The 19,706-nt window shown below is 40.3% G+C and overlaps 1 protein-coding gene across 1 annotated transcript; it reads right to left on the minus strand.

Moving 5' to 3' along the window:
* Positions 1 to 684: 684 nt before the first annotated feature.
* strc1 (stereocilin 1) lies at positions 685 to 19,155 on the minus strand. The gene is made up of 29 exons (XM_074666516.1): positions 19,140 to 19,155; positions 17,870 to 18,568; positions 17,727 to 17,751; positions 15,826 to 17,200; positions 14,790 to 15,620; positions 13,903 to 13,968; positions 12,671 to 12,781; positions 12,330 to 12,484; positions 10,475 to 10,661; positions 9,726 to 9,841; positions 9,404 to 9,533; positions 9,090 to 9,272; positions 8,444 to 8,482; positions 8,175 to 8,345; positions 7,819 to 7,959; positions 7,146 to 7,207; positions 6,882 to 7,017; positions 6,696 to 6,784; positions 6,279 to 6,414; positions 5,960 to 6,156; positions 5,375 to 5,465; positions 4,973 to 5,144; positions 4,615 to 4,790; positions 4,320 to 4,475; positions 2,898 to 3,040; positions 2,632 to 2,780; positions 2,257 to 2,354; positions 1,935 to 2,085; positions 685 to 1,079 (listed from the first exon to the last, which is right to left on the minus strand). The coding sequence occupies exons 1-29, from the start codon at positions 19,153 to 19,155 to the stop codon at positions 970 to 972; spliced, it is 6,111 nt and encodes a 2,036-aa protein (XP_074522617.1). The 3' UTR covers positions 685 to 969.
* Between the last annotated feature and the right edge of the window lie 551 nt (positions 19,156 to 19,706).

Below are 19,706 nucleotides of genomic sequence, written 5' to 3' on the forward strand. Positions count from 1 at the left end.
CTCTTTCCAATTGAAGTTGAAAGAAAGCTAGCAGTCTGCTGCAGCATAGTTCAGGTAATTTTGGGGTGCCATCTGGGGTAGCCAATCAGATTTCAAGTGGGGCCCAAGTCACCTCTACCACTTCTTTGATTTGTCCCTGCTACCTGAGTTAAAATGACCCCAGGCTGTCCAGCTCATTGTGTACATCTCTGCACGTCCAGAGGCACATATAAAACAACATCATGAGCACAAACACGAGACAACTTAGACAGCTTTGTTTGACCTTTGACCCGAACAATTTTAGCTCAACTGTTGTAAGCAACGTTTAGTTAAAATAATAAAGATATAGTAGAAATAAACAATAAAAAGGCTATCCACTGCAGAGCAGTTCAGTATAGTAACATGGTTATATTTATTACACACAAAAAGTTTGCACGACAATACAAAACTCACTGCAAAAATACACTGCAGATGACCAACAGTAATACAATCAGGTCTTTATGAGCAATTAATACCTTTTATCTTATCACTGAAACTCAAAGCACAAGTATAAATGTAGCAAACACTAAGAGCATTTTTTCTGACAAAAATAATGAGCCTTTCATGAAAATATATAACTTTGAATACAAACATATAACTGTAGATATTTAAACAACATCTATTTTTTTTTCATAAAAGCTGTATTGTTGTATTGCTTATCTGGGTATGGCTTCACATCCCTTAGTAGGATATAAGGGAGAATGAGAGGTTCATTCAGTTTTGAGACAGACAGAGGCAGAAAGTAGGAAAACTGAGTTTAACTGTTGGTTTTACTTTTTCAGTGCTGAATGTTGATGTTTAAAAAGTGATGGTTATACAAAATAAATAACAATCTTATTTAACAGGTAGACAGAAAGACATTAGGAAGTGCTTCTTTGTATTGCACAGATAAATTTGAGCTTAGTTATTTAGATTAGGAGGTGCCTCCTGATCCAGCAGGGGTGACTGGGGTCATGTTGCCGGGCAGATCAGGGCAGGGCAGTGCAGGGCAATCAGCAGCATCAGCAGTCCCAGTATGAGACACAGAGGACTGTGGTTTAGCGCCAACCCCTGTGACTTTCCTACAGAAGCACAGCGAAATGGTCACAAATGTAGAGCCATGCAAAACACGATCCCTGCACATTATTTGTATATCACAGCACAAAACTCTTGTAACACTTTTCTGAGTACTTCATCACAGGCTCTGAAATCTTAACTGTTCCCTCCCTCAAAGCTCAGGATCCACCAGACTGGTTTCATCAGACACACATATCGACTTATGAGGCAATTAAAGCCGGTAACAATTCCCCGATTATGTCCTTGTAGTGCATCCAAATATCACAATCCTAACTACTCTAACCAAAGTTTTGTGACAATAAAATGAATCTAAACTTAAATGCTAATTCCACTTTGTGTTTAAGGGATGTGATCATATCTCACTGTACTAAAGGCTTCTGTAAAGCTTAGATGTAAGAGCCCAAAAATTAACAGACTTTCACAGAGTATTAATATGATTGTTTTTCTGTTTTACCTTAATATTTCACTTTACAGGTGCAAATACTATGTCACCTCCATAATTTTAGGGTGTGACAATGATTTATTTATATTCAAAGATGTTTGTATGCATTTATGTTTTGCTTTTTGGATATCCTGCTGAACAACATAGAAAATAAAGGTGTTTTGAAAAAAAAAATCATTGTATTATGATTTGGGAATAAATCATAATTAGTTAATATAGCCAAATATTAAAACAGAAAACTTTGGAGAGAAAACCTACATGATCTTGCCACTGTTTCTGCCCAATAATGTATGCTTACAACTTGCTCATAGTATTGTCCTGCTCAAACTGAAAATATTTAATCTGGTTAAATAAGCAATGGTGTTGTCCCCTCTTTCGTAGTGACCAGGTGAGCCTGTCAATTATTTCAATGGCTCACCTCTGAAGTCCACAGGGCGTGCTTCCCAGGGAGTTAGCACCAGATCAAGAGCTGTCCTCTGAACGACTGACATTTCAGACAGCTGATCCTGGGTCACAGAAGCCGCCTGCTCATAAGAGAACATGCTGATGTGTTTGTGGTCAAACACCACCTTCAAGAAATATAACAAGCGGGAAGAAAGAGAGATGAGAAGCAACAAAGACTAAAATGGACGAGTACAAGCAAAGATTAACACATTCTGGATCCTGTTAACAAACTGTAATGACTCCCACTTAAAATTTGGATCATTCAGACAATTTTGTAGTTTTAATGATTAACTTACAGCAAACTTGTCAGCTGGTATCATTGAAATAGCCACAGGTATAATGCCTTCAATTTGCTCTTTCACCAATGCTGACATGGCCATGTCTGGGAGGCCTGCTGTAAAATGTTCAAAATGATAATAAAAGAGTGGAGACACACAAAATGCTTCCATTAATATAAAAACGAGGGAAAGGAATACATTTGAGGGTGTTGAAGAACACTTAATTGTGACCACACTTGGGATTTGACAGATGTATAAGCGAGAGATATTTGTGCTGGACTGTGACAAAGAATTGACTCTTCTTTTGTACTACCATTGACAATGGTATAACAAGCTATAACAAGCTAAGAAAAAATAATTTATTGCTTAATGTTAAATAATATAAACTAATACCTGCAAGGACTCCTATCTCAAGGAACACATCAGTTCCCCATGAACTTATGGGTCCAAAAGCAAGGCTGTGACTCAGCAGCCCAACAAAAGCCAGCAGCTGCTCCTCAGAGCAGGATAACCTCAGCTGACCCAGCCAGAGCACCGCCTTACTGCAGCCAGCAGGGAGAGACACAGCACCGAGCAGATGGGAGGGAAACTTGTAATCACAGTCCAATGTCAAACAATCAGAGACAGAATGTGCAAATGAAAGAGAAATATCTGCTCACCTGAACTCTACAGCATTGAACAAATTGATCTCTGTGATTTTAGCTCCACAGATTATGTGTCCCATGGCTACCAGTGTACTGGAGTCAAGTTGGCTGGGACTTTGCTTTGTGGAGTTCAAGATGACGCTAAACAGTACAGCCAGCTGGGACAGAAACAAGAGTTATGATCCAGGCATTATTTTTCATCATACACCCATTACTCATATCTGTAGGTGTGGCCTGGTTAAAGACAGTCTGATACAGCAGGCTTGCAGAATTGCTTATCACAGGATGGTTTTATTATTTATTGAGAAGTTGACCAAACTTTCTAGTTGTTTGTGTTGTGTATAAGCTGTTGTGTATAATGCCTTTAGATCACATTGAGTATTCTGATTCTGATGTGTTTCTGTCATTAAGTCGTTGATCTAACCAGGATGGACAAAGGATAAGAAAAGAGGTTTGCTTCCAACTTTTGGCTTCCATATCATCCATGGTGAATGGGGGACACTAATAAATGGTATACTTGCCAATAAAAATTCCAGGCATTTAAGTTAAAAAAATTGGGCAGGGAAATGAAAGATAGATACATATTGTGACCAGCCTAGGTAGACAAGTTGACTTATAACTGAGGACTATGGGGCTTTTATTGAAGATAATAATGAATGCAGAAAGGGATGGGTACCTTTCACATCTGACACGATACTGTACCAATGCCTGGAACCTGGCAATCGGTATTGGAACTCAACGTTACCAAGTTTCAGTACTTTTTGTGTGTTTCTGTGGTAATAAATATTAATCTGTTTAATAATAAAATCTCATTTTTTCAATTCAACATATTTATTCTTCAGTACATAACCTTGTTGTGTTCATGTCCAGCATGGAAAATCGTAAACTATTCTACTCCCTCACAGTCACAAGGATGCGTTTAAGAATCGATACCCGGTACTTTTGACAGAATTCGGTTGGTGCCCATAAAAGTACCTAATTAAGTACCCATCCCTAAACGCAGTGGGAAAAAAACTGAAAAACTTTAAACTGTCCGGAAATATTGTGTCACTGTTAGTAATCAGAGGTGGCAAACACAAATAGATTGTCTTATAAGGCGCTTTTAAGTTTTTTACCACCCCATAGGCTGCAGGTTGTTTGATTTAAATGTTTAAATACTGATGCAGGAAGTGCTTAATGAGACCATTTTTTTGTTTTGATTGGTGACAATTCAATATGTCGAAAACGTTATTTTATTTTAAAAGTGCTGAAAGTTGCAGCCTACCTCCTTTTATTTCATGAGACAGTTGTTACTGTTTTCAATTGTTCTTTTTTTTCACCATAAAAACAAGATTTGGTCTTTAGAGGGTCTTTCTAAAAGAGAATCTTGGAAAGAAGGGTGTTGTTCCAATATGTTACGGAGTAAACAAAATGTTTTTAAATTAAGCAAAGAGCTACCTGTCTTTTGTTCCAGGTACTGCTAGCACCTAAAGCAGCAATGCTTCTTCGCTCTGTCAAATTGAGGCTGCTCAGCTCTTCCACAGTGAGCTCTGTCGCTATCCCACCCAGCTGTGCAATTACAGACTGGGTGAAGTTGGATACTGAGCCATATATCTGTGCAAAAACACACACACATATTGGGTCAAGTGAGTCAACAAGAAGCATGTGAAGATAAGGCAGAAAATACAGGATGAAACCGGGACTAATAACAAAGATTGCTCACTTCATTAGGGTGGAAAACAGTGATTCTCACCTTTTTGACTCTCTTTAGCACCTCGCTGCGCTGGTAGGATGCAAGAAATGGGTCCTGGCCCATCAGCTCCAGACAGTTGGAGAAGGCTGATAAAGACATGTTGGTCAGACTGCCGGAAGTCCAGACAGAGGGAGCTGTGGTGTGCAGGATCTCACAGGTAGGAATCATAGGAGCGGCTGGAAAAGAATGTAAACACACTGAATCTAATCATGAGTTGCTGTAGACTAAGAAACAAAGGATCAAAGTCCTGTTATAGCCACAATTACTGTTCTGGCACCTATTATTTTATGCTGTAGCCCCTTAGAAGTCCCTTTAGGTTTATTAAGTCTGATATTTTAGAAACCAAAATGATGCTCACGTGACGATGGGCTTATTTTGAGGAAGCCAAGGAAAAACTGAAGAACAAACTGCTGCCTCTCAAAAACTGTCCTCCTCTCGTTCTCATCCAAGCAGTGGGCCCCCACACTGCTGTGTTCCCATTGCCGCTGGCTCATGAACAGCTTCTCTATAACACCCACAGTCATGAGTGCCTAAGGGAATACACACAAACAAACACACACAGACACACACAGACACACATCAGTGGTTTGCCGAGGAACTTCACCACCTGATCCTGACACCTGCTGGAGATGTGACACCTGAGGGTTTATTTACAGCCTTTGTTGGCCTAACCCGCCACGGGATCGAGTGGCAATCCAAACATCTCAGTGTGGAATTCTGGACATCAGGTGAATCTGTGAGAATACAGCAGTGAACTCACCAGAGGGATCTCCTTCAGTTTAGCCTTGGGCAGGAAGAAGAGGAAGCGGTCCACCTGATTAACTGTGGTCTTATTCCAGTTTTTGGTTGGACTGTGAGCAAAGAGAAGGAAAAATTTCATTCTATTTCCATCTTTTTATGATTTTTTTTTGTTTCAATATTTTGATAATATACAACCTGCCATAAAAACATCAATGTAAGTAAATTTACATGAAAATAAATAAAATGAAAAAACATTTCAAATAAATGCTCCAAAGTCTGTAAAAGTAAATTTTAAAGCCTATAAAGCTTATTTCCTGAATTTGCTCTTTCTTCTCAAGAGAAATCATTTGTTGAATTATTTGTCCTCAACACTACACAAGACTGTTTACAATAAGCCTAATTTACATAGAACATGGTATGTAAAGGACTTTTCACTACGTATTTTTTTTGGACTGAATTTCAATTTTAAAAATGTAACACATTTTTTGGATGGTTCCTTAAATCTTTCTGCTACGGTATAACAGATTGTTGAATAATGTAAAACAAGAGATTCAACCTTCTTGCCTTCAACACTGAAAATCTTATAAAATTTGATGTTCGTTACCCAAAAGCTGCAGGATCTTGTAAGATACGGGCCACAATGTCCATTTTGCTTCTGCTGTAGCACAGCCCCTGGAGGTAATCCAGACTCTCAGTGAAGAAGCTGCGGTCGAGCTGAATGAAAACTTCATCTGCCACAAACGGGGCCATGATGCTCAGGGAATGAAACTCCTCCTCAGTGAACACCCCTGAGTACATTCCCTGCTGAGAGAGAGTCTTACACAATAACAAAATGTGGGTCAAGATGCAAGATCAAGATTTCTATTGATTCAGTTTCATTAAGTTTCATTCAACAGGAGACGTTGCAGTGTAGCTCTTCTCACCATCCTCTGAACCATTTTGTCAACCAGCAGTGCCTGTTTAGTCCTTGAAAGCCGAAGGAAGTGCAGAGGGTCCTTAATAATCATCCTCCTGAGAGTGTCCATCATATCTGTAGGAAACTTCTTAATGGTGCTCACCCTGCAAGCAATAAACACACATTGGGAGGGGTATAAGAAAAAAATGTTGTGGGCCAATACTGAATTACATCCATGAACAAAGACATTTGATCTCTTTCTTTCTAATTTCTAATATTCAGTTCCATTTTTTTCATAATGAGACAATCATTTCCCTGCAATTATTTTGATTTGTTCAATAATGTAAATGATTTATATAATCATTGGACTAATTAATGGGAGGTTAACTTACATCACCCCTCTATCCAAGACTAATATCTTTATTGCGAGGGAATGAGTACTTACGGCATGGAGAGGGCAATCTCAGTTCCAAGATCTTTTAGCAGCTCAGAGAAGAACTCAAACTGGTATAGCTCCTCAATCACACACCTTTTCTGTCCGGAAGATCAATTACAAATGACAAAAGGTATAAAGATAACAGCATTTATCACAACAATAAAGACAGTAGGGCATCAATCAAACAAAGTGTACCAGTGAGGTGTGAAGAAGACTGGGCTGCTGTCTGAGAAGGAGCAGGATTTTTCTCACAGCAGAGGGTGATGGATCTGCCTGGAAATATCCCTGTAAGACTTTACAGCTCACACCCTGAGCCACTGTTCCTAGGCTCCTAGTCAAAAAAGGGACAAGTGTGAAATCATTTAAAAATAAAAATCTGAAAAACACAGTTTTACAGAGGGTGAAATATAACAGCAATTTCTCAAGGACAAAGACTGAGGACAGAGAACTTGTACTTACAGAAGGTCTCGGCTGATGCGGTCTGTTTTGTTGTAAAACACCTCTTTGGAAATTGCTTTGGCCTGGGGAGAGAGTGGTAGAAGAAAAGTCATTTTGTATTGTTTCAGTAATATTTGTGCATGTTGTGGGCTGCTTTTTGTCACAGTTTTGTGTGTCGTGGAAAGGGCAATCTGATACAATGAGAGGGTTTGTTTGTGTTAGTATTCACAGGTGGGTCCATTCACAGTGTCGCTGAAGATGACGCATTGCTTGTACCTCTTCACTTAATAATTTAGCAGCTTATTAAGACAGTGTCATACACACCTTATCAAGCCAAACTAGGGAAGCATTTCTAATCAGACGAAGCACAAAGAGATCATGAGATCACAAAAGATGAACCATGGACTTAAGACCTTGAAGCTTTTTTTAAGAATTTGTATTTTTGTTTCCGGGATAGAAAGGCAAACATTTCTCTATCCTTAATTCATAGTCTTGTGTACCAGATCACCAAAATGTTTCATCTTTACCTATCTGAAATAATGAATACTGTATGTTTTTAAAACCATTTTAATTGAGTAGTTTGATCAACCAAAGAACCCTGTAGATGGACCTGGCGAATGAGCTTGTTGCGTCATAAAAAAGAAAACTTTTTCCAATTTACTTGCCAACCTACTAGCTAACTGTTGGGACATACCTGCTGTGTGTTCCATGATTTCGTGGACACAGTGGTTGTTTTGTTAACAAGCAGATGGGTCCTGGGCAGAACACTGATAAGAGGTGTGGCGTAGAGCAAAAGCTCTACAGTGTCCAGCCATCCCACCACCTCTGGAAAGCCCTGCTCAAAAAGAGCACATAAGTAGGTAAGTAGGGTAAATAAGAAAGTGTTGCTCTTTTGACTGCATTTTATACACTACCCAATGCTCAATGCTGCCAGAACTATGATATTACAAATTAATTTTATGCCAATTTATTAAATATCGATTTTTTTTGTACATATGTTTCAATTTTCTTTTCTTTTATGTGACAAATAAAGAAGTGTGTGTAATTTACCCAGAGCTTGGTGGAGATAGCATTAGCTTGTGGTGGGCTGAGGTTTATTGTGTACTGTGCGATGGCAGGCAAAGATGACAGCAGCCTGTCAGAGGTGACGGTCAACAAGTCTTCAGTCCTCAGACCCACAATGAGGGAGCCGAGCCGGTTCAGTTGATCTGTAGTGATGAGCTGGCCAGAGGGACGAAGATGTGGAGATCATGTCATGAAAACACAATAAACATCTCTTAACTTAATTCACATTGTTGTGTATTTTAAGAATAACTTACTGCATTACTTGTTGACAGCGTGTCTATGATAATGGAAGCCTGAAAACATACAGAAAAGCAGCAAATGAATTATATACACAATGAATTACATTAAATTACATTCCGGTGGGAATTTTGAAAAACAAAACTGTGATGCTTAATTACAATTAAAACCAACTACACTAATTTTAAGCAAAGTTCAAACGTCTTAAATAACACTTTCAAGGATAGACCTGCCAAACTGTTTATAGGTTTGGAAAGAAATACATCTCAAGGTGCACAGTGGCAGATAAGACAGACAACAGCTGTGTGGCTGAGATGAAAGTAAAAGGCTTCAACTCAGATTATAGCTGAGGGTAAGTTAAACTCAGATCTTTACTTCATGAGCTATCACACTACAGGGATCAGTGTGCTGAAGACTGACTTGCCTGTCAGCTGTTCCTCAGGGCCACTAGCCCCGCCAGCTGCCAGCAAAACCAACCATGTGCAACAGAGTCCAGTGAAAGGACTGACTAAACCTCCTACTCAGCAACACCTGAAGCTTAGTTTACACTAAAGGATTAACTCACAAGTGAACAAACTGTGTTGTCTGGGAAATAAAGTCTGGTTATAGAGGATGATTTCTGAAACATCAAATGTACGTTACAGGTTGACTACACTCCTCTACCTGCGCAGGGCTGAATGAAATAGAGCTGAGGGCTGGTAGAACAGGCAGCAGCTGGGACGATGTGAGATCCTGCAGAAAGGGAACACCGAGCAGGGGCAGAAGATGGGCAAGCTCCACCAGTCGAGCAGAACTGAGCGAAGACGGGACCGCTAAGTCTGAACTGTTCAGTAACACACTAGAGACCTGGATTGAGGGTTCACAGCAAACACAGAGACATCAATTGTATTAAACATTTCATTTAATTTGAACTGCTAGGTGAAAACACATGTAGGAAAAATTATACAGGAACCACAAATCAACTTTTTTGTGCCTACCATCTGGCTAGGCATGCTCAGTCCCTCTCGAGTGCAGTTAAGAACAATGTCTTGGATTATACTGAAGACCTCAGTGTCTTTGTACACAAGGAGGTCCTCTGGGTCTGCCTGGCAGGAGAGATTACCTAACCTGCAATTATAAACACATTTTAATCTCACCAGGAAGCAGATGATGAACAGCTTGATAAGCACCTTATGGAAAGTAATGTCTTGTAGTATTATTATATTAATGTAAGCCTCAAAATAGTACTGCATTATAACAGGAAACTGAGCCAGTATCTTATAAACAGTTCAAACGGAGAAGTTTGATTGTTATCTCCACCTGGTGAAATCCTGAGCAGTCAGGTTCCTGTAACTGCTGATGAGGCTGTGAGAGATGAATTTCTGCTTTGAAGGAGTAAGGGGGTTTCTTTGCAGCACTTCCAGACCGTCCAACATCTACAAACAGACATAATGTTACAACCTGTGACTCTTAATACATTTGAGTTTGTTTTCATTGATTCACTTGTTTCTACAAATGATCACAAAGTGTGAGAAAGAAATAATGAAGCTGTCTGTTCATCCGACTGTAATTAATTAATTGCATCAAATAGTAGGAAAGAGTTTATAGTTTACAGATCATTTTACAAGTGATATATATACTCTATCTTTTAGATTCATTCAGCATTATAAAAACTAAATTATAGGGAGGGCTAGCCTTGTTTTTTCCAAAGGTAACAAAATATTTACAAGCACCTTCTTTATCTGATCCACGCAAAAACCTAGAGGGTGGAAAAACCAGAGGCAGATATACGAATTTCTTGTTTTCTCTAAGACTCCATGGTTGAGAGTTAAAAGCTTAGGTGGCTTTATCTGATGACCACTCATTATTTATGAGTTCCTGTCTTTACTTATTGATGTCAGCTAGCAGCATATGACACAGGATGGTGCTGACGGGGAGGGAAGAGGCTGCCTGTGCTTCTTAACCAGTGTGTGACAGCTAGCTCTGATGCACCCTGAGGCCGACCATACTGAAAGATGCTTGGCTTCTCAGGTTTCCCAGCCAGGTGTCAGAGCTCAGAGAGCTGTTACCTGAGCAGGTGAGAGGTGTTGGAAGTTGTGGAAGGGGAGGTAGGCGATCAGGTTTCCGGTGTCCCTTATGAGTGACTGTTGACCTCTGCTGATGTCGGAGGGGGACATAACTTTGCTGTACCACAAGCCAAAAGCTCGTCTCTGCTCCAGAGTCATGTGTTCCAAGTTCCTGTTGATGGTCTCTCTTCTAGAAAAAAAAATGTTTCATTAAACCTGTTGAGTGAAGGTGGTGTACATTTAGAAAGACAAAAGACTGGGTACAAGTAGCTAGGGACATGGGCTAAAAGCTTATTCGACTCTGTTATTATTAAAGGTTATTAAGAGCTAACAAGCACCTCTGCAGTTCAAAAATTAATATTTAAAATATCTAAAAACATTAAAGGATGACAATACGTAAGAGTTTTCTCTGTTACTGTCTTACACAGAAAAAAGCTGTCAGTTTTACCATATTTCCAGTCACACTCTTGACCTGCGCTAACTACCAGCTGGCTTTAGACACATATTTAATGTACAGATGTCATGGAACATTTTTTTTGAAACAGAGTTACTGAAATGTACTTAAATAAAAAGAGGAAATATATTCACAGGAGTTAAGTGGGCATTTCGAAACAAGTCACAGTTTTGCTTTGATTATTTTGAATATAACCCTGTTCAAGTTCAGGGTTTTTCCGGTTAAATGTTGCAGTGATTTAGGGCTCACTGTTCAGCACAGATTGTTACATTTTACATGAACAGTTTTCATAAACAGAAAATAAAGACAAAGACAGAGCTAGAGGGGCCAGAGGCTGTAGCTACATAAGAGTCATGACGGCAGGCTGACTTCTTCTCGTTCTGTTTTCGGCGTTTACTGACTCATTATTTAGTGGGTGGAAAATACCCAAACACAGAACAAGTCCTAGAACGTAATCTAGTCCGGGAATTAGTTTCCTTTACTTTCAATGTATAATGCATGCTTCTGACACCTCCGGGTGCAATAACACATCACTTCACGTCTTACACCTGTGCTTTGTTCAGACAGGAGCATGGCATATACAGGAAAGGAAACAGCACTCTCGTGACACAGTGAATAAATCATGTTGTTTACTAAATACTCAATAGATGCGACACATAGCAGAGCATGCTATTCACTTTGATTTAAACAGACATATAATACATAATAGGATCTCTTTCCCTGTGGGAAGAGTCCTTAACCCTTCCAGGTATTTGACAGATAGTTAAGAAGTTTATTTTATGCTCTTATACCCATGCGGTAAATTCCCAGGTACTGTGTGCATTTCTACCAACACAGACATCTTTTGTGGGGATCTTTTCACTGTTTTAATTTGAACCTGGGTTTGTCAGGACCATAGACTATAATTAATGGACATAGTCTCCCCACCGTCACCTGTCTGTTTCTGAAACAGATTTTGAAGCAAATTGGCAATTGCAACCATATAGAAAGTGACAGGGGCTTCAAGTACAGCTATATAGCCATCAGTCACGTGACCTGAGTGACCTCTGATTGGGCGAGCCCATGATCTTAACATCTTCCGAACTGCCGAGTTAAAAAAAAAAAAAATCAACCCCTGTACAGTGTATGCCAATCAAAGCCAATATGTAGTTTATCTTTAAAAGGGAAAGTGCTGTTAGAGAAAAACAACTAATTTAAATTAATCAATTCATTGTGAATTTAGGAACATCAAAAATTAGACAGACCATAGGGGCTTGTAAAGGTAATATATTTTCTTGGGCTAGCAGGATTCAGATAATAAGTTAAAAGGCATATAAAACTGTTTGGTTGGAATCATTAACAACACTCTCAAAAAGCAGCATGCTAATAAAAAAAAAATTGTTTATAGCTGACACTCTTGCTTACACGTTGATGTTTTTCTGCAATGGTGGCAACGCTTGGATGTCAGCAGGTGTGGCTGCAGCCAGAAGTGGGGCCAGCTCAGGGAAGAGACCATCATCTTTTACCAGGTGTGTCTGGAACAGCACTGACACCATGGTGGACAGGTACTTGTCAGGTAACTGGGAATCAAAAAAATAATTTCGCAAGAACATAATACCATTTTATTATGTCATTAAAATAGGTGAGATTGGCCAGAAAGTGTATGGCTGTAACAAATACCCAACAATAACACTAAGAAACAATAAATGTCGCTTGATATGATTGATATGTGTTTTTCAGCTATTTAAATCACTGTTTTATCTCACCTGCTGAGTGTCCTTGTTTCTGCTGTAGTACTGAAGGATGAGTCTAACGGTGGTGTTGTGAGCTGAACTCAGCACAGACCTCAGTCTACTCAGTGGTATTCTGAAGTATTCCTGGACACACAAAACAAAAAAATGAGACATCTAATGAGAAACGAAAAATAAAAGATTGGAATAAAAATAAGCCTCTACAGCTGGTCTGTAAGCTGTATTAGACTGTTTTTAGTTAGAGTTTAGTTAGAGCATTTTAGATTTAGATTTAGATAGTGAGGGCTGCATGTTAGTTATTGCTGAGGCTGTAGAAATTTAAAGACTTTGGATATTTGATCATGAACCAATGTACAATGTTGCTCAAGGAAAATTACGGTGATCATCAAAGTTATTTTTGTTGTTTGTGAAGGACGCAATATGACCTGTGAAGTAACTTGCAGTTACATAATTCTGTTGTAAGTGAAAAGTGGTCTTTAAACCTTAAATCCCTCTTCATGTTAACTCAAAGGGCAAATTCAAGGGATCAACTCAGTAAGTTATGGCTTTTAAGGATCAATGAGGACCACAACAAACTGATATAAGAAATAAACAACAAGAAAAACTGTAATAAAAAGGTAAAACTCTGGCTCACTGGCTGCTCAAGAGTAATAATCAGAGGACTAACAGAGTCCATATGATTCAACCTCGGGGGACCATTAGTGTCTAAAGTGTTTAATGAAAATTAGGAATGGGTGAGTACTGCTATCGGTAACTTGCTGATACCAGCCTTATTTCAAGGCATGGCTACTCGCCAAGGCTGCTGATACCAGGAGTCAATACTCAAGGCAAAAAGTCTTCCACAGAGTAAGTCCTCCTGCCAGTAGTTGTCACTACATTGCTGCGGCTTGATACCATGGCAAATGTGCATCAGGTCCTGTTCAGACAACATGAATGAACCAGGGAGACTTTATAGTTGAATAATTTTATTGTGCATTTCAGTATTTTTTTTTTCAAAAATTACTAAAACTACGACAGTTATTATTCGTATTTTGGACTTTTGTTAAACATAAAATGAGAGTTGTTTGTGTTTTATTTTGGACTTAATTGCAGAGTGACTGTGTTGTCTTTGTTCAAAATGATCAGTCACTGTTAGTTACTCAAAGGAGAGTACTGATATCAGTATTGGTCTGAAAAAGAAGTGTTTGAAGTCAAACATCCCCAGAAAAAAATCCGGACAATAATATTTGAGGCTTGGTGTAACTCACCTTAATGAGAGAGGATTCATCTCTGGTCACACCTCTTGCTGTCTGCATCAAGCTGGTTAACACTCTCTATGAAAAGGAACCACACACACACACAAACACACACACACACACACACACACACACACACACACACACACACACACACACACACACACACACACACACACACACACACACACACACACACACACACATGCACACACACACAGAGGGATTAAACACCTCTAACATAGATCCTAATGGTATCATCTGATCTGGGAGAGGCCCCAATACTGAGATTGTCAAATCAAGTGTAAGCCTGTAGAGATTACACCTAGTGAAGGATTCATTATGTCACTATCGATGACAAGAGTGTAACTGTACACCAGCTGTGAGTAGGTCCTACTCTGCAGGTCAGCTTCCATATAATGACGCTAATGGTAATTGAAGTCAATGAATTAAAAGATTGAGTCTTTATGAATTAAAGATAGAGGTTCAGAATATTTACCAATTTATTCCGTAAATAGGTTTGTATGAAATCCATTAAATATACTGCATCATCAATAGAACATAATTCTGTTTATTCATCAGGTACAAACAAGTATAACATTATAAAGTGAAAATGAGGGGTGCCTCTGGCTATGTTCACTCTAAACCTCCATAATTTGTGCCTTTCAAAGTGTTTAACTGACTGCTTTGAATGTATAGTGTATACTATAAATGATGTGTAACTAAAACACACACAACATAATGCAAAGAGACTGAACTATACTTCTCATTTCTGATCCATGACCAGCTGAAGTAAATAGCGTCTTAATTTCAGTATATCACTGGCAAGAATAGTTTTAATTACTGTGGTGTTTGAGGACCTGAAACCACAACATATAAATGATCATTAAGCTACTTACCCCAAAGCACTGCAGCAGGACTCTCTTTTTCTCAAAGTTGTTTTCCCTCTCCAGATATTGAACCACGGAAGACAACACATTCTGCCTTATGTTCTCTGTGACATGCAGTGAGGTGTTCTGGAGCTCCTCCACAGCCAACAGGATCACTACAGTGGTGCTGACTGCCTGCTCCAACACTGTAGACACAGATGGAGCCAGCAGATCCTCCACCCTGGACCTCAGACTCTCCACCCAGCAGCGCACCATCATCTGGAGGGCCATCTTCCGACCGGCCCCTGGTTGGCAAGCGGAGGTGAGGTCAACCGAGCAGCTCCAGTTGAACCGACTCATCAGCTCTCGGGCAAGGCAGAGGTCTGGCTCTGGAGTGAAGCTGCTGTTGCTGGTTGTGTAGTTAGTGTAGGTGGTACACATGCTGCTCACCCAGGCGCTGGAAGGCTCCTTGGAAAGCAAAAGGAGAAGCCCAGCATCGGAGCAGATAGAGGAGATGAAACTGGTCTGGTCGTGCTCCCAGCAGAGCGTGAGAAGAACTACATCAGGAAGAGAAATGCTCCAGCTGGAGTACTGGCACTGCACTGTAGGGTCAAATCCAGAGGGGCCTCCTCCTTCGCCTCCTCCTTCACCTCCTTCTTCATCAGGAGAGACCCCTGAGTGAGTATCATTGGCACAGTGCTGTATTAACCAGGTGTTGTCCGGATTGACCAGGAGGTTCTTGAGGACTGTTTCATTGGAGCAGACTTTAGAGGTGAAGTTAAGTGGGTCTTTCTCAGCACAGAGAGCAAGTTCGGTCATGTCAACGATGACAGGGCGGGTCCACTCTGAATACTTGCACACCTAGAGAATAGATAATCAGAACAACAATGGGGTTAAACAGTTTGACACATTTTCTTGTTTTGTAGATGCTGTAGTACCCTAAAGGGTTCCAGGAGAAACGGCCGCAAAAATAAGAACAAATGAAGAACAAATACTTTTTTTTTAATCTTCAGCATGTTTGCTCTTGTATATGACCATAAATTTGCTGTCATGGAAAGCTACTAACCTGTGGTAGTACATCAATTTCTTCCATTTCCTTGTCCGTGCAGACAGACTTCAGCCATTTGTTCTGGGGGTTTTGTACAAGCTTTTCAAACAATGATGCTTTGCAGCAGACATTCTTCTGAAAAGCCAGCTGATCATGCTGCCAACAGAGGCCAACCACAGAATCGTCAACATATCGGTCTTCCCATGTGTGGTAATCACACCAGTTGGCGATGCTGAAGCTCTGGGTCATTGTAGGAGGCGTTGTAGGAGGCATAGCATTCAGGGAAGCATCGCAGTGGCTCTCGAGCCAACCATTTTCCTTTCTGAGCAGGAGGCTGTTCAGGAAAGTTTTATTAGCGCAAACCTCTTGGGTAAAACCAATGTGATCTGTACGGATGCACTCTGACAAAACATCTATGGTAATTTGCATGACATCATGCCACTCAGAGTAACGGCAGGACTGCGACATCAATGAATCCTCGCCAAGGAAAGGTGGTAGAAAGGGCAGTGCTGTACAGTTAGGCATGAGCCATCCATTTTCAGGGTTGGAGAATAAAAGCATGAAGAACCCAGTGTGCTCACAGATGAGCGCTTTGAGGCGGAGGCCATCCAAAGTCATGCAGAACTCCAGCAAGGAAGGGTTCACAGGAACTGAAGGCTGCTCCATCCACTGTTCATAAACACAGAACTGACTCACCAGGTATCCCAAGTCTGCAGAAGAGTTGGCACAGTACCCATACAACCAGCTGTTCATCTGGTCGGTCAGCAGTTTCCTCATCAGCAGAGCATTGTTACACACCTGCTGCACAAACTCCTCACGTTCATTATCACTGCACAAAGACACGAGGACAGCGTCCACCACCCCATTTTCTATCCAGGTGTTGTAGTTACAGGCCAGCTGTTTGAGGTTGGAGGCTTCTCGAACTACTCGAGGAGGTGCAGCACGAGGTGGGAGGGCAGTATCAGAGGGAGGGGTGACTGCAGGCGGAGGCTGTGGGCAGTCAGACGACCCGCCGAGGAGCAGAGACATCAGTGCTTGCATGACAGAACATGTGTTGCTCCACACCCCCTCGATCTGGTCTTCACTGAGGGAGCTCAGTTCCTGGCAAAAGGTGGGCACAGATGTTGATGATGCCACCCGGGAGCCTGCGAGGATGTCAGCACACAGCGTGTCGTTGATCCTGGCAAGATTGTGGCGATCACACTTAAGCAGGATGTCGTGGTTAATATTGGTGTCATCTGTTGCTTTGGAGGCACTGCGTTGTAAAGGGACACTGGGAGGATTTGAGCATTCTGGTCCTGGACAAAGAGGTGGATCAGGAGCCAGGAAGATATCCAGAAGGATGTCAATGAGGGAGGTAGAAAAGGACCAGCTCACATTGTTGTTAATACCCCTGAAAGTACAAAGGACACCTTTACTATACACCAAGATAATAAAAAATGTAAACTGAAATTGAAAAGACTTCTCAGACCAAAGATGCACTGTATTTGCTTGAGGCCACACAAACAGGTTTTATTTTAGCTCATTTATTTGTTTTTTAGTCAATTGTTTTAATATTGTTCCTTCACTGTATATGCTTTTTGTTTTTTAATGACATTTACTGATAATTTCTGGAAATACAAGTGAAGTGCTTTCCCCTTTTTTGTATTTCCCTCTTTCAATTTTCCTCACAAAATGTTAACTCTTGTTCGTTATAAAAATATGAAACTCAACACAGCAATAAAATATTCCTACAAGTTCTTCTGTGGCAAAAAATTGAGTAATTAAAGCTTTAGTGAAATGCTCCTATTTGCCTGGTATGGCTTTAATTACAACAATGGGAAATCAACCATGTTTAGTCCTACTACTGTGGTTTAGAAGATCTGTGAGGAAGCTCTAACCTAAAGAGAGCTCATGTGTGTATATTTGTGATGACTTACCACATAATGAGCTGCTTGAGATCTCCTGCAGAACAACAAAACGAAACGTAAAGTACAAGTAATTAACTGCATATCACACAGTGCAGTGCAGAAAACTATGTGGGACTATGTGTATATATTTTAATATGGAATATTGTTTTTACCTTGCTCACAAGTCTCTTTCCCATCTAAAGATGGTATCCTAATACCAAACTGTAGTGCTAATTTGATATAGTCCAAAGGTACTTGGAGTAAAGTGGCCATGAAGTCTGACACATACGTCACAGCTGCATCTGCCAGCCCTCTCACTGTGTCCATCAAATCCCCAGAAAGAGGAAAACTGTACAAAATATTAAACAATGTGTTCTGAAAACTATCAAATGCTGCTGTTGTGGATTCCCCAATCTGAAGATAGGCATTTAGAAAGCTGGTTGATCCTGCGTTACGATTCAGTGGAGTGCAAGTCTCTGACCGCAGAGATGACACAAAATTCAGAAGTGGTTTTCCTAGCTCCAGCGACACTGTTTTTGTTAGTTCTGCCTCCAGGCCACAGTCCCGTCTGCCAGACAGAATACAAACTAATGTTTTGGGAAGGTCATCTACAAATCTGTCCCTCAGCAGAGGTTGAAAGACAGCGTATAGGTCATTCAGGGCACGATAATATGCATTCAAATCCAAACCTCCCGCGGTGTATGAGGTGCTGAAGCTGCGTGTATTTGTATTGTCACTAGACAGAGCGTGTATTTCATCAATAACTTTCTGGATATCTTCCTCTAGGTTGGGGGCTTCATCAGGAATCTGCTGAGGCTTTCTTTGTATCCATTTGGGTTGTGAATTAACTTTTTGGACATCCCATAAGATCCCTGTAAAAAAGAAGAAGAAATAACTTGAAAAAGAAAACTTTTTCAAACCATGATGATTATTATACTACTGGTGTTTTTTTTTCTACTGAAAACTGTTAAGTCACAACAAATAATGCATATCACTACATTTAATTGTTTTTCCTGTGTTGTTTCCCAGAAGAACCTATTTAGGTTTTAAATTATAACATTTACACATTTAATGCTAAAAAAGGCTGTCTTGCAAGGTAAATAAGTTTAGCTGCTCACTTTAACTGAACGAAGCAGTTCTTGTTTTGCAAGGTAGTGAGTGCAAAGGATCAAACAAATTTAAGAAATTTGCAGTCTAAAATAAACAAATAGAAAAAAGCAAGTGCTACCTATTAATGAGAGAAATGAATTGAATCAACAAACATTATTTTTAAACGCAATTCATTTTGTTAAATAATAAAAAAAAAAAAAATCTTATCAAACTGATTGCACAATGTCTCTGTAAAACTCCAGTACTGAACCGTTGTTTGTGCAAATTAGTCATAAATAAATAAGAGAGCAATCGTTTTTTTTTTTTTTTATCATTTTTTTATCCCATACTTACCTAATAGGATGCACATGATGCTAACAGCTGATGTCGAGCACATTTTACGCGTCCACATTCCAATCCAAGAAATTTGCAACTCCAGATAATTAATACCCACTTCGTTTTATCCTTTTGACGAAGCAGAAGTATTCAGCTGAGTCAGAAAAACCGGACAAAGACCAGGCTTCATAATTGTCAAGTAAACAGCGTCAGTATTCGCGCCCATCCTTCAAGTACATCTCTCCGTCGCAGGTTGAGGTGATGATCCATCTTACGTGTCACTGTGTTCTCACAGGCTCGCGCGTCTCTGCCCCGTGTCTACCTGAAACTCTACGCCGGGTCTGAAGCAGCGTAATTAAGGACACCGGTAAAGGGGAAAAAAGTAGGTGCGAAACGGGGGCTGTGAAACGCAGAAGGGATTTCAGCAACAAGCCCGACCGCCGCTGCTGAATTATTGACGGGGTGTGTTGATTAACTCCTGCGCGTGAAACCCGAGTCCTGCACGAGGAGCCAGAAGACACCAGACAGACTGCTGGAGGATTTACACGACATCTGCTGCTAACACTACACACCTGAGTGAAGCGC

Source organism: Halichoeres trimaculatus, unplaced genomic scaffold (assembly GCF_033239565.1).
Source record: "Halichoeres trimaculatus isolate MK-OKI-2021-1 unplaced genomic scaffold, fHalTri1.1 fHalTri1_scaffold_3, whole genome shotgun sequence".
NCBI classification, from domain to species: Eukaryota; Metazoa; Chordata; class Actinopteri; order Labriformes; family Labridae; genus Halichoeres; species Halichoeres trimaculatus.